Below are 12,218 nucleotides of genomic sequence, written 5' to 3'. Positions count from 1 at the left end.
GCATTCACTATTCAACACCAAATAAAAATATAAAAAATATAATTTACGTGTGCTTTTCCAATAAAAAAGGACAAATGACAAGTATGATTGCTAAGTAATATCACACAGGGTAGATTACCACCAAACATTTATTTCACATCAAGTTTATTATATCAGTTCTCATTTTTGCAGAGGATGATTAGTGACAGATTAGAGACAGATTGGGATGATTAGAGACAGAGAATGTCTCTGTTAAATCAAGTCACTCTGGTGCTAGATGTGAAACTATGAAATAGTGGTTTATTTTATCCCAGTAACATGTAAAAAAAAAAGTAGGTCAAGACGAACAGCTGGTATTAACTCTGCTGGATCTTATAGGAAGAGTGTCTGATGATCAGCCACTATTAATAATGTAGCCTATTAATAATGCCAAAGTTGGTAATTAGATTAAAAGCCTTTACTATTTCATTGGAAGTGCAGTGTTTCTGTCATGTCGAGTCACTGTTGATGCAGACAAATTGCTTGTCGCTGGAATATTGTTGCATCATTTGTTGTTAGGACACTGTGTGAGTCAAAAACAAAACAAAAAAACATAACAAAATTAGTGTATTCAAGACTTATGAAGTGAAAAGATCTTTCTGATCGAAACTGAAGATTATGCAACATTATTACTTTAACTTCCGCTCTGTCACTGTGAAAAATACATTAATTCGGTGTTTGCTGTATGTTTTTTTTACTCTCAAAGTGCTAGTAGCCGTTGACTTCTATGAATAATTTAAAAAGTCATCAAAAAAAACGTTTAGGTAAAAATGTTTATCAATGTTCTTCTTGAAAATATAGCGTCACTGACATTTTTAGCAGTGTGAGGGTAAAATGAACAAATTTTCTTTCTTGAGTAAAACATCCTTTAAATTATTAAGCTGTATAATATTTCTCATTCTCAGCCATTTGAGGAAGAGGAGACTGAAGAGGAAAAACAGTTCAGGGCCATCTTTCAGCAGATAGCTGGAGACGTGAGTGCTAATATGAAATTCATTTTAAACTTATCACATATACTTAACACAATTACTGCAACCATATTGCTTCTTGCAGGATATGGAGATTAATGCCAATGAGCTCAGGACTGTCCTAAACAGAGTGGTTGCCAAACGTAATAGAAAAATCTTGTTTTTCGCTACTAATTGTCTATTAATAAATGCCTAGATATCTAGAAAGTACTGATAATCCATGCTTTTCTTTGCTCTTCTCAGATAAAGAGCTAAAAACAGAGGGCTTCAGTCTGGAAAGTTGCAGAAGTATGATCGCACTCCTGGATGTATCCTTCATTTAGTTCTGCTATGCATTATGGACAAATAATATAAGATTATTTGCAATGTAAAGAAGCAATACAGCCAGTAAGTTTTCAGTAATGGAAGAATTAGTTTGCATTAAATATGCCTACTTCCATACAGCTATAGGGAAAAATAAGACATCATTTGCAAATCTCTGGATTTAATATGTCTGGGATTGATTTTATTTTTTAAAAAGTTTTATAAATGTATGAAATTATTGTATAAGCAAAAGTAAAATATTAAAATTTGTATTTTCCAGAAAATGATAATTGGAAAAAAATAACAAATGTTTTCGATTATTATTAATTTTGTAACTCTTCTGAAGTAAAAAAAAAAAAATTCAAACATGTCAGAAATCATGGCATCTTGTTGTCATGTTGACCATATTGTCATTTTATCACACACACACACACACACACACACACACACACACACACACACACACACACACACACACACACACACACACACACACACACACACACACACACACATCGGAAACCTTGGAATTATTTCCAGTTATTTTTTAATCTAATCAATGTAAAAACTCCTTTGTCAGAAGTAGGATTTGAACCCACGCCTCCATCTGGAGTCCTGAATGCTCATTCCTAGAGAAGGTTGATTGAGAGGGGTTTGGCTGCAGACTGGGTGCAGTGCAATCTAAGCTGCATCCAATGCTTTTTAAATGCGCTCACCTAACCTCACCCCTGACCCTACCCATCACAGTGAAGTCACTCACTCCGTTGAGTGCATTGAGTCTGACATTGCATTGCTAAGTGATGCAGTCTCAGCTTGCATCATAAAGGCTGCATCCAGATACTATTGAGTTGATTTACCTTGAGTCTGGTGCCTTAGACCACTCGGCCATTCTGACACGTTTCTTACTGTGGTGTGGTGCAATCCACAAATAAAGAATCTATTGAGGCAACCTGCAAAGGAAAAACACATTATTTACATTTTCTAATCATTAGGTCACTTTTCCTCTTCTTATCATTAGGAAAACTCCATTATCAGAAGTGGGATTTGAACCCACGCCTCCATCTGGAGATCAGAATTCTCATACCTTGAGAAGATCAATTCATCTTGAGTCTGGCACCTTAGAAAACTCTGCAATTCTGACACGTTCCTTTTTTGTGGTTTAGTGCACTCGATTACTAATGCCTCCATTGAGGCAAAGTTCAGAGCGTAACACCAGCAATAAAAACCTGTAAATCATCAACATTTCTTTTTGTAATAAATCTAATATCTCTATTGTCAGAAGTGGGATTTGAACCCACGCCTCCATCGGGAGACCAGAATTCTCATTAACTGAGAAAGTTGGTTCACCTTGAGTCTGGCGCCTTAGACCACTCGGCCATTCTGACACATGTTTTTGCAAAGGTTTGGTGCACTCCACAATTAAAGACTTGTTGAGGCAAACTGCAACAGAGAACTGCAACATCAGAAACCTTTGAATTATTTCCATTTCTTTTCCCTCTTCTAATCAATAGGAAAACTTCACTGTCAGAAGTGGGATTTGAACCCACGCCTCCATCTGGAAACCAGAATCCTTATTCCTTGAGAAGATCGATTCATCTTGAGTCTGGCACCTTAAACCACTCAGCCATTCTGACACATGTGTTTCTATGGTATAGTGCACTACATTACTAATGCCTCCATTGAGGCAAAGTTCAGAGAGTAACACTAGCAATAAAAACCTGTAAATCATCTACGTTTCTTTTCATAATCTAATAAATCTAATATTTCTATTGTCAGAAGTCTCCATCAGGAGACCAGAATTCTCATTAACTGAGAAAGTCGATTCACCTTGAGTCTGGCACCTTAGACCAGGGGTTTTCAAACTTTTTCAGCTGAGGGCCCCTTTGTGTCGGGCGAATTCTTTTGGGGACCCCCCAAAAATAAAAATGACGCCACCCCCTCAAATTAACAACTGTACTTAATTTTTTTAAAATTGTATTATTCAATACATTTATATTATTATATATTATTCAATAAATTTATATTATTCATTATCTGGATTAATCTTTGTAAGATGTTAGTTGAGTTGACATGGTTTTAGTGCTTCAATCTATTGATCAAATTTTGATGCGCAGTACTCATTGTGGTCTGCTCTCACTGGATTATTCCATCAAGCCATATTTTGTGTTTGAGTCATCACTTTACACAGTTTTTATGCAATTTTTATGCTTTTTTTCAGCCTATGCACAGCTAGACTCTTCTGTATTTACCCTTACAGCTGAGAGTCTAAATGTATCTCAAATTTAAAGCTTTAAAGTTTTAAAGAAATCATCAGCCTGTTAACAGTTAACTGTTGTAACTAGCAATACTACAATGGAGGCTGTAGTGGTTCAGTGTGTTTTGTTTATTTTTATTCCTTTTTTTGTGCACATCATAATTTACTCAGGTCGACAATCCTGACTTACACTGATAAAAAAATAATTTCCTAAATGCAATCTAGAATTTGGTATTCAAGTTCAAAGAGCCACAAGTTTTACTTTGCATAATTTTAAAAGCTTTGCTGACTTTAAAATGTTCATACCAGTTTGTTAATAATAATACTGAACATACATTTAAATTAGTTACACAAACAAATATGGGAAAAAGTGGAACAAAAATGCATTTATATTCAGAGTATTAAAATTTGATCAGGTATGTTGAGCTCCATTAAATACAGAGCACTAATACATTTTAATATTTAATATTTATTAGCCCTATAACATAACACAAACAGATACATTATAATTTTTGAAGGCTATAGTGGTTTTACTCAGTGTGTATACAATTTAGTTTTTTTAATCATCCAGTTATGAACCAATGTGAGTAAGAGGTCCTCTGCAGAGCTCATCCAGCTGTCATTAGTGTAACAGGAGTGAAACTGAGCACTCACTGATGTGATGACAGCTCCATTCATTGTTATTGCAGCACTTTTTGCTTTACAATTTTAATATGTTTGTTTGCCATGCAGCTAAGAGGACCGTCTGATATTTGTACAATGCAAAGTGTAAAGCCTGTCGCGCTGTGGACGAGGTGCAATGTTGTGCTGTGTCTTTAAAATGCTATTTGTTCCCTATGAGTGAAGCCTGCGCAGAAAGGCGCGTACTCCGCAGCACCCAGCTGATCGGTTACTTAGGAACGCAAGCCATATACAGAGAAGTGCTTTCAGCCACCGATAATGTTCTTATTGATCATGTATTTTAACTGAAATATAGTCAGTCAAACCTGAGCATTCATTTAGTTGTTTAGCGTAAAAGAGGTAAGCGTAAGTGAAAGGTAAACGCCGTCAGGTGCAGCAGACAAGCGCCAAAAATCACAGTCAGGAAGCGCCTGGCCAGAAGCGCTTATTCAATAAAAGTCCCCGTCCACGGAGGCAGGCCGCTGCGCTTCTTTTCCTGTGTCACAAAAGTGTCAACTGCATTTAAATGACATAAGCATAAAACTTCATTTTTGCAGTACTTTTGAGCTCAAATTATAATAAAAATATATTAACCTTCAGAATGATGTGGGACACAAAATTCATCCATGTCGGCTCATTGATCTAAAATTTCTTTGCGGCCCCCCTAGCGCCATCTGGCGGCCCCCAGTTTGAAAATCCCTGCCTTAGACCACTCGGCCATTCTGACAGATATTTTGAAAAGGTGTGGTGCAATCTACAAATAAAGACTCTACTGAGGCAAACAACAACAGACAACTGCAACATCAGACACCTTTTAATTACTTCCATTTCTTTTCCCCTTCTAATCAATAGGAAAACTCCATTGTCAGAAGTGGGATTTCAACCCACTCCCCCATCTGGAGACCAGAATCCTCATTCCTTGAGAAAATTGATTCATCTTGAGTCTGGTGCCTTAGACCACTCGGCCATTCTGACACATACATTTCAATGGTACAGTGCACTACATTACTAATGCCTCCATTGAGGCAAAGTTCAGAGCGCAAAACCAGCAATAAAAACCTGTAGTTCATCTTCATTGCTTTATCTAATCTAATAAATCTGAAATATCTATGGTCAGAAGTGGGATTTGAACCTACGCTTCCATCTGAAGCCCAGATTTCTCATTAGCTGGGAAGGTTGATTGACTGTGAGCCTAGCACCTTAGACCACTCGGACACACATTTTTTGCTACAGTGTGGTGCAATCCACAAATAAAGAATCTGTTGAGGCAACCTGCAAAGGATAACAGTATTATTTCCATTTCTTTTCCCTCGTCTAATCAATAGGAAAACAATGTTGTCAGAAGTGGGATTTGAACCCACGCCTCCATCTGGAGACCAGAACCCTCATACCTTAAGAAGATTGATTAAACTTGAATCTGGCACCTTAGACCACTCGGCCATTTTGAAACCTGACTTTTGTGTGGTATAGTGCACTCCATTGCTAATGCCTCCATTGAGGCAAAGTTCAGAGAGTAACACCAGCAATAATAACCTGTAAATCATCTACGTTTCGTTTCGTAATGTAATAAATCTAATATTTCTTTTGACAGAAGTGGGATTTGAACCCACGCCTCTATCGGGAGAGGAGAATTCTCATTAACTGAGAAAGTTGATTCACCTTGAGTCTGGCACCTTAGACCTCTCGGCCATTCTGACAGATATTTTGCAAAGGTGTGGTGCCATCTACAACATCACTGCAACATCAGAAACCTTTGAATTATTTCCATTTCTTTTCCCCTTCTAATCAATAGGAAAACTCCATTGTCAGAAGTGGGATTTGAACCCACACCTCCATCTGGAGACCAGAATCCTCGTTCCTTGAGAAGATTGATTCATCTTGAGTCTGGCGCCTTAGACCACTCGGCCATTCTGACACATACATTTCAATGGTACAGTGCACTAAATTACTAATGCCCCCATTGAGGCAAAGTTCAGAGCGCAAAACCAGCAATAAAAACCTGTAGATCATCTTCGTTGCTTTATCTAATCTAATAAATCTGAAATATCTATGGTCAGAAGTGGGATTTGAACCTACGCTTCCATCTGAAGCCCAGAACTCTCATTAGCTGAGAAGGTTGATTGACTGTGAGCCTAGCACCTTAGATCACTCGGACACACATTTTTTGCTACAGTGTGGTGCAATCCACAAATAAAGAATCTGTTGAGGCAACCTGCAAAGGACAACTGTATTATTTCCATTTCTTTTCCCTCTTCTAATCAATAGGAAAACACTGTTGTCAGAAGTGGGATTTGAACCCACGCCTCCATCTGGAGACAAGAATCCTCATTCCTTGAGAAGATTGATTCATCTTGAGTCTGGCGCCTTAGACCACTCGGCCATTCTGACAGATATTTTGCAAAGGTGTGGTGCCATCTACAAATAAAGACTCTACTGAGGCAAACAGCAACAGACAACTGCAACATCAGAAACCTTTGAATTATTTCCATTTCTTTTCCCCTTCTAATCAATAGGAAAACTCCATTGTCAGAAGTGGGATTTGAACCCACGCCTCCATCTGGAGACCAGAATCCTCGTTCCTTGAGAAGATTGATTCATCTTGAGTCTGGCGCCTTGACCACTCGGCCATTCTGACACATACATTTCAATGGTACAGTGCACTAAATTACTAATGCCCCCATTGAGGCAAAGTTCAGAGCGCAAAACCAGCAATAAAAACCTGTAGATCATCTTCGTTGCTTTATCTAATCTAATAAATCTGAAATATCTATGGTCAGAAGTGGGATTTGAACCTACGCTTCCATCTGAAGCCCAGAACTCTCATTAGCTGAGAAGGTTGATTGACTGTGAGCCTAGCACCTTAGACCACTCGGACACACATTTTTTGCTACAGTGTGGTGCAATCCACAAATAAAGAATCTGTTGAGGCAACCTGCAAAGGACAACAGTATTATTTCCATTTCTTTTCCCTCTTCTAATCAATAGGAAAACACTGTTGTCAGAAGTGGGATTTGAACCCCATCTCCATCTGGAGACCAGAATCCTCATTCCTTGAGAAGATTGATTCATCTTGAGTCTGGCGCCTTAGACCACTCGGCCATTGTGACACATACATTTCAAGGGTACAGTGCACTAAATTACTAATGCCCCCATTGAGGCAAAGTTCAGAGCGCAAAACCAGCAATAAAAACCTGTAGTTCATCTTCATTGCTTTATCTAATCTAATAAATCTGAAATATCTATGGTCAGAAGTGGGATTTGAACCTACGCTTCCATCTGAAGCTCAGATTTCTCATTAGCTGGGAAGGTTGAAAGACTGTGAGCCTAGCACCTTAGATCACTCGGACACACATTTTTTGCTACAGTGTGGTGCAATCCACAAATAAAGAATCTGTTGAGGCAACCTGCAAAGGACAACAGTATTATTTCCATTTCTTTTCCCTCTTCTAATCAATAGGAAAACAATGTTGTCAGAAGTGGGATTTGAACCCACGCCTCCATCTGGAGAGGAGGACCCTCATACGTTGAGAAGATTGATTAAATTTGAGACTGGCACCTTAGACCACTCAGCCATTCTGACAGCTGACTTTTGTGTGGTATAGTGCACACCATTGCTAATGCCTCCATTGAGGCAAAGTTCAGGGAGTTACACCAGTAATAATAACCTGTAAATCATCTGCGTTTCTTTTCGTAATGTAATAAATCTAATATTTCTGTTGTCAGAAGTGGGATTTGAACCCACGCCTCCATCGGGAGACCAGACTCCTCATATACTGAGAAAGTTGATTTACCTTGAGTCTGGCGCCTTAGACCACTCGGCCATTCTGACAGATATTTTGCAAAGGTGTGGAGCAATCTACAAATAAAGACTCTACTCAGGTAAACAGCAACAGACAACTGCAACATCAGAAACCTTTGAATTATTTCCATTTCTTTTTTCCTTCTAATCAATAGGAAAACAACATTGTCAGAAGTGGGATTTGAACCCACACCACCATCTAGAGACCAGAATACTCATTCTTTGCGAAGATTGATTCATCTTGAGTCTGGCGCCTTAGACCACTCGGCCATTCTGACATATAGATTTCAACATAACAGTGCACTACATTACTAATGCCTCCATTGAGGCAAAGTTCAGAGCGCAAAACCAGCAATAAAAACCTGTAGATCATCTTCATTGCTTTATCTAATCTAATAAATCTGAAATATCTATGGTCAGAAGTGGGATTTGAACCTACGCTTCCATCTGAAGCCCAGAATTCTCATTAGCTGAGAAGGTTGATTGACTGTGAGCCTAGCACCTTAGACCACTCGGACACACATTTTTTGCTACAGTGTGGTGTAATCCACTAATAAAGAATCTGTTGAGGCAACCTGCAAAGGATAACAGTATTATTTCCATTTCTTTTCCCTCTTCTTATCAATAGGATAACAATGCTGTCAGAAAAGGGATTCGAACCCACGCCTCCATCTGGAGACCAGAACCCTCATATCTTGAGAAAATTGATTAAACTTGAGTTTGGCACCTTAGACCACTCGGCCATTCTGACACCTGACTTTTGTGTGGTATAGTGCACTCCATTGCTAATGCCTCCATTGAGGCAAAGTTCAGAGAGTAAAACCAGCAATAATAACCTGTAAATCATCTACGTTTCTTTTCGTAGTGAAAAAAATCTAATATTTCTATTGTCAGAAGTGGGATTTGAACCCACGCCTCCATCAGGAGACCAGAATTCTCATTAACTGAGAAAGTTGATTCACCTTGAGTCTGGCGCCTTAGACCACTCGGCCATTCTGACAGATATTTTCCACAAGTGTGGAGCAATCTACAAATAAAGACTCTACTCAGGCAAACAGCAAGAGAGAACTGCAACATCAGAAACCTTTGAATTATCTCAATTTCTTTTCCCCTTCTAATCAATAGGAATACTCCATTGTCAGAAGTGGGATTTGAACCCACGCCTCCATTTGGAGACCAGAATCCTCATACCTTGAGAAGATTGATTCATCTTGAATCTGGCGCCTTAGACCACTCGGCCATTCTGACAGATTTTGCAATGGTGTGGTGCAATCTACAAATAAAGACTCTACTGAGGCAAACAGCGAGAGATAACTGCAACATCAGAAACCTTTGAATTATTTCCATTTCTTTTCCCCTTCTAATCAATAGGAAAACTCAACTATCAGAAGTGGGATTTGAACCCACGCCTCCATCTGGAGACCGGAATGCTCATTCCTTGAGAAGATTGATTCATCTTGAGTCTGGCGCCTTAGACCGCTCGGCCATTCTGACACATTCATTTCAACGGTACAGTGCACTACATTACTCCCTTCACTGAGGCAAAGTTGAGAGCGCAAAACCAGCAATAAAAACCTGTAGATCATCTTCATTGCTTTATCTAATCTAATAAATCTGAAATATCTATGGTCAGAAGTGGGATTTGAACCTACGCTTCCATCTGAAGCCCAGAATTCTCATTAGCCGAGAAGGTTGATTGACTGTGAGCCTAGCACCTTAGACCACTCGGACACACATTTTTTGCTACAGTGTGGTGCAATCCACAAATAAAGATTCTGTTGAGGCAACCTGCAAAGTACAACAGTATTATTTCCATTTCTTTTCCCTCTTCTAATCAATAGGAAAACGCTGTTGTCAGAGGTGGGATTTGAACCCATGCCTCCATCTGGAGACCAGAATCCTCATTCCTTGAGAAGATTGATTCATCTTGAGTCTGGCGCCTTAGACCACTCGGCCATTCTGACACATACATTTCAATGGTACAGTGCACTAAATTACTAATTCCCCCATTGAGGCAACGTTCAGAGCGCAAAACCAGCAATAAAAACCTGTAGTTCATCTTCATTGCTTTATCTAATCTAATAAATCTGAAATATCTATGGTCAGAAGTGGGATTTGAACCTACGCTTCCATCTGAAGCTCAGATTTCTCATTAGCTGGGAAGGTTGAATGACTGTGAGCCTAGCACCTTAGACCAGTCAGACACACATTTTTTGCTACAGTGTGGTGCAATCCACAAATAAAGAATCTGTTGAGGCAACCTGCAAAGTACAACAGTATTATTTCCATTTCTTTTCCCTCTTCTAATCAATAGGAAAACATTGTTGTCAGAAGTGGGATTTGAACCCACGCCTCCATCTTGAGAGGAGAACCCTTATACGTTGAGAAGATTGATTAAACATAAGTCTGGCACCTTAGACCACTCGGCCATTTTGACACCTGACTTTTGTGTGGTATAGTGCAATCCATTACTAATGCCTCCATTGAGGCAAAGTTCAGAGAGTAACCTGTAAATCATCTACGTTTCTTTTCGTAGTGTAATAAATCTAATATTTCTATTGTCAGAAGTGCAATTTGAACCCACGCCTCCATCAGGAGACCAGAATTCTCATTAACTGAGAAAGTTGATTCACCTTGAGTCTGGCGCCTTAGACCACTCGGCCATTCTGACAGATATTTTCCAAAGGTGTGGAGCAATCTACAAATAAAGACTCTACTCAGGCAAACAGCAACAGACAACTGCAACATCAGAAACCTTTGAATTATTTCCATTTCTTTTCCCCTTCTAATCAATAGGAAAACTCCATTGTCAGAAGTGGGATTTGAACCCACGCCTCCATCTGGCGACCAGAATCCTCATGCCTTGAGAAGATTGATTCATCTTGAGTCTGGCACCTTAGACCACTCGGCCATTGTGACACGTCCATTTCAATGGTACAGTGCACTACATTACTAGTGCCTCCATTGAGGCAAAGTTGAGAGCGCAAAACCAGCAATAAAAACCTGTAGATCATCTTCGTTGCTTTATCTAATCTAATAAATCTGAAATATCTATGGTCAGAAGTGGGATTTGAACCTACGCTTCCATCTGAAGCCCAGAACTCTCATTAGCTGAGAAGGTTGATTGACTGTGAGCCTAGCACCTTAGATCACTCGGACACACATTTTTTGCTACAGTGTGGTTCAATCCACAAATAAAGAATCTGTTGAGGCAACCTGCAAAGGACAACAGTATTATTTCCATTTCTTTTCCCTCTTCTAATCAATAGGAAAACACTGTTGTCAGAAGTGGGATTTGAACCCACGCCTCCATCTGGAGACAAGAATCCTCATTCCTTGAGAAGATTGATTCATCTTGAGTCTGGCGCCTTAGACCACTCGGCCATTCTGACAGATATTTTGCAAAGGTGTGGTGCCATCTACAAATAAAGACTCTTCTGAGGCAAACAGCAACAGACAACTGCAACATCAGAAACCTTTGAATTATTTCCATTTCTTTTCCCCTTCTAATCAATAGGAAAACTCCATTGTCAGAAGTGGGATTTGAACCCACGCCTCCATCTGGAGACCAGAATCCTCGTTCCTTGAGAAGATTGATTCATCTTGAGTCTGGCGCCTTAGACCACTCGGCCATTCTGACACATACATTTCAATGGTACAGTGCACTAAATTACTAATGCCCCCATTGAGGCAAAGTTCAGAGCGCAAAACCAGCAATAAAAACCTGTAGATCATCTTCGTTGCTTTATCTAATCTAATAAATCTGAAATATCTATGGTCAGAAGTGGGATTTGAACCTACGCTTCCATCTGAAGCCCAGAACTCTCATTAGCTGAGAAGGTTGATTGACTGTGAGCCTAGCACCTTAGACCACTCGGACACACATTTTTTGCTACAGTGTGGTGCAATCCACAAATAAAGAATCTGTTGAGGCAACCTGCAAAGGACAACAGTATTATTTCCATTTCTTTTCCCTCTTCTAATCAATAGGAAAACACTGTTGTCAGAAGTGGGATTTGAACCGCATTTCCATCTGGAGACCAGAATCCTCATTCCTTGAGAAGATTGATTCATCTTGAGTCTGGCGCCTTAGACCACTCGGCCATTGTGACACATACATTTCAATGGTACAGTGCACTAAATTACTAATGCCCCCATTGAGGCAAAGTTCAGAGCGCAAAACCAGCAATAAAAACCTGTAGATCATCTTTATTGC

At 39.4% G+C, this 12,218-nt stretch overlaps 1 protein-coding gene, 1 long non-coding RNA gene and 15 other non-coding genes across 17 annotated transcripts in view; 1 reads left to right on the top strand and 16 right to left on the bottom strand.

Annotated features, from left to right (window-relative positions):
• Positions 1-12,218, top strand: part of capn3b (calpain 3b) — a 45,698-nt gene that overhangs the window by 15,902 nt on the left and 17,578 nt on the right. The window contains exons 14-16 of the mRNA NM_001243321.1: positions 924-992; positions 1,072-1,129; positions 1,230-1,294. Of these exons, the coding sequence (NP_001230250.1) occupies positions 924-992; positions 1,072-1,129; positions 1,230-1,294 (192 nt within the window). The remainder of the gene's footprint in view (positions 1-923; positions 993-1,071; positions 1,130-1,229; positions 1,295-12,218) is intronic.
• On the bottom strand, positions 90-2,437 carry LOC110438179 (uncharacterized). The gene is made up of 3 exons (XR_002457562.3): positions 2,374-2,437; positions 2,147-2,239; positions 90-541 (listed from the first exon to the last, which is right to left on the bottom strand). It is a non-coding gene; the product is annotated as an uncharacterized lncRNA (long non-coding RNA).
• Positions 2,563-2,674, bottom strand: trnal-caa (transfer RNA leucine (anticodon CAA)). The gene is made up of 2 exons: positions 2,637-2,674; positions 2,563-2,608 (listed from the first exon to the last, which is right to left on the bottom strand). It is a non-coding gene; the product is annotated as a tRNA-Leu (tRNA).
• On the bottom strand, positions 2,812-2,923 carry trnal-caa (transfer RNA leucine (anticodon CAA)). The gene is made up of 2 exons: positions 2,886-2,923; positions 2,812-2,857 (listed from the first exon to the last, which is right to left on the bottom strand). It is a non-coding gene; the product is annotated as a tRNA-Leu (tRNA).
• trnal-caa (transfer RNA leucine (anticodon CAA)) lies at positions 6,007-6,118 on the bottom strand. The gene is made up of 2 exons: positions 6,081-6,118; positions 6,007-6,052 (listed from the first exon to the last, which is right to left on the bottom strand). It is a non-coding gene; the product is annotated as a tRNA-Leu (tRNA).
• trnal-caa (transfer RNA leucine (anticodon CAA)) lies at positions 6,480-6,591 on the bottom strand. Its single transcript has 2 exons — positions 6,554-6,591; positions 6,480-6,525 (listed from the first exon to the last, which is right to left on the bottom strand). It is a non-coding gene; the product is annotated as a tRNA-Leu (tRNA).
• Positions 6,728-6,838, bottom strand: trnal-caa (transfer RNA leucine (anticodon CAA)). Its single transcript has 2 exons — positions 6,802-6,838; positions 6,728-6,773 (listed from the first exon to the last, which is right to left on the bottom strand). It is a non-coding gene; the product is annotated as a tRNA-Leu (tRNA).
• trnal-caa (transfer RNA leucine (anticodon CAA)) lies at positions 7,672-7,783 on the bottom strand. Its single transcript has 2 exons — positions 7,746-7,783; positions 7,672-7,706 (listed from the first exon to the last, which is right to left on the bottom strand). It is a non-coding gene; the product is annotated as a tRNA-Leu (tRNA).
• On the bottom strand, positions 7,921-8,032 carry trnal-caa (transfer RNA leucine (anticodon CAA)). The gene is made up of 2 exons: positions 7,995-8,032; positions 7,921-7,966 (listed from the first exon to the last, which is right to left on the bottom strand). It is a non-coding gene; the product is annotated as a tRNA-Leu (tRNA).
• trnal-caa (transfer RNA leucine (anticodon CAA)) lies at positions 8,169-8,280 on the bottom strand. Its single transcript has 2 exons — positions 8,243-8,280; positions 8,169-8,214 (listed from the first exon to the last, which is right to left on the bottom strand). It is a non-coding gene; the product is annotated as a tRNA-Leu (tRNA).
• Positions 8,891-9,002, bottom strand: trnal-caa (transfer RNA leucine (anticodon CAA)). Its single transcript has 2 exons — positions 8,965-9,002; positions 8,891-8,936 (listed from the first exon to the last, which is right to left on the bottom strand). It is a non-coding gene; the product is annotated as a tRNA-Leu (tRNA).
• Positions 9,139-9,250, bottom strand: trnal-caa (transfer RNA leucine (anticodon CAA)). Its single transcript has 2 exons — positions 9,213-9,250; positions 9,139-9,184 (listed from the first exon to the last, which is right to left on the bottom strand). It is a non-coding gene; the product is annotated as a tRNA-Leu (tRNA).
• Positions 9,385-9,496, bottom strand: trnal-caa (transfer RNA leucine (anticodon CAA)). The gene is made up of 2 exons: positions 9,459-9,496; positions 9,385-9,430 (listed from the first exon to the last, which is right to left on the bottom strand). It is a non-coding gene; the product is annotated as a tRNA-Leu (tRNA).
• trnal-caa (transfer RNA leucine (anticodon CAA)) lies at positions 9,855-9,966 on the bottom strand. The gene is made up of 2 exons: positions 9,929-9,966; positions 9,855-9,900 (listed from the first exon to the last, which is right to left on the bottom strand). It is a non-coding gene; the product is annotated as a tRNA-Leu (tRNA).
• On the bottom strand, positions 10,328-10,439 carry trnai-uau (transfer RNA isoleucine (anticodon UAU)). The gene is made up of 2 exons: positions 10,402-10,439; positions 10,328-10,366 (listed from the first exon to the last, which is right to left on the bottom strand). It is a non-coding gene; the product is annotated as a tRNA-Ile (tRNA).
• On the bottom strand, positions 11,283-11,394 carry trnal-caa (transfer RNA leucine (anticodon CAA)). The gene is made up of 2 exons: positions 11,357-11,394; positions 11,283-11,328 (listed from the first exon to the last, which is right to left on the bottom strand). It is a non-coding gene; the product is annotated as a tRNA-Leu (tRNA).
• On the bottom strand, positions 11,531-11,642 carry trnal-caa (transfer RNA leucine (anticodon CAA)). The gene is made up of 2 exons: positions 11,605-11,642; positions 11,531-11,576 (listed from the first exon to the last, which is right to left on the bottom strand). It is a non-coding gene; the product is annotated as a tRNA-Leu (tRNA).

This window comes from Danio rerio, chromosome 20 (genome assembly GCF_049306965.1).
Source record: "Danio rerio strain Tuebingen ecotype United States chromosome 20, GRCz12tu, whole genome shotgun sequence".
In the NCBI taxonomy this organism is placed as follows: Eukaryota; Metazoa; Chordata; class Actinopteri; order Cypriniformes; family Danionidae; genus Danio; species Danio rerio.
Note: the sequence above shows the minus strand (reverse complement) of the source record. Positions and strands in the feature narration are given on the sequence as shown.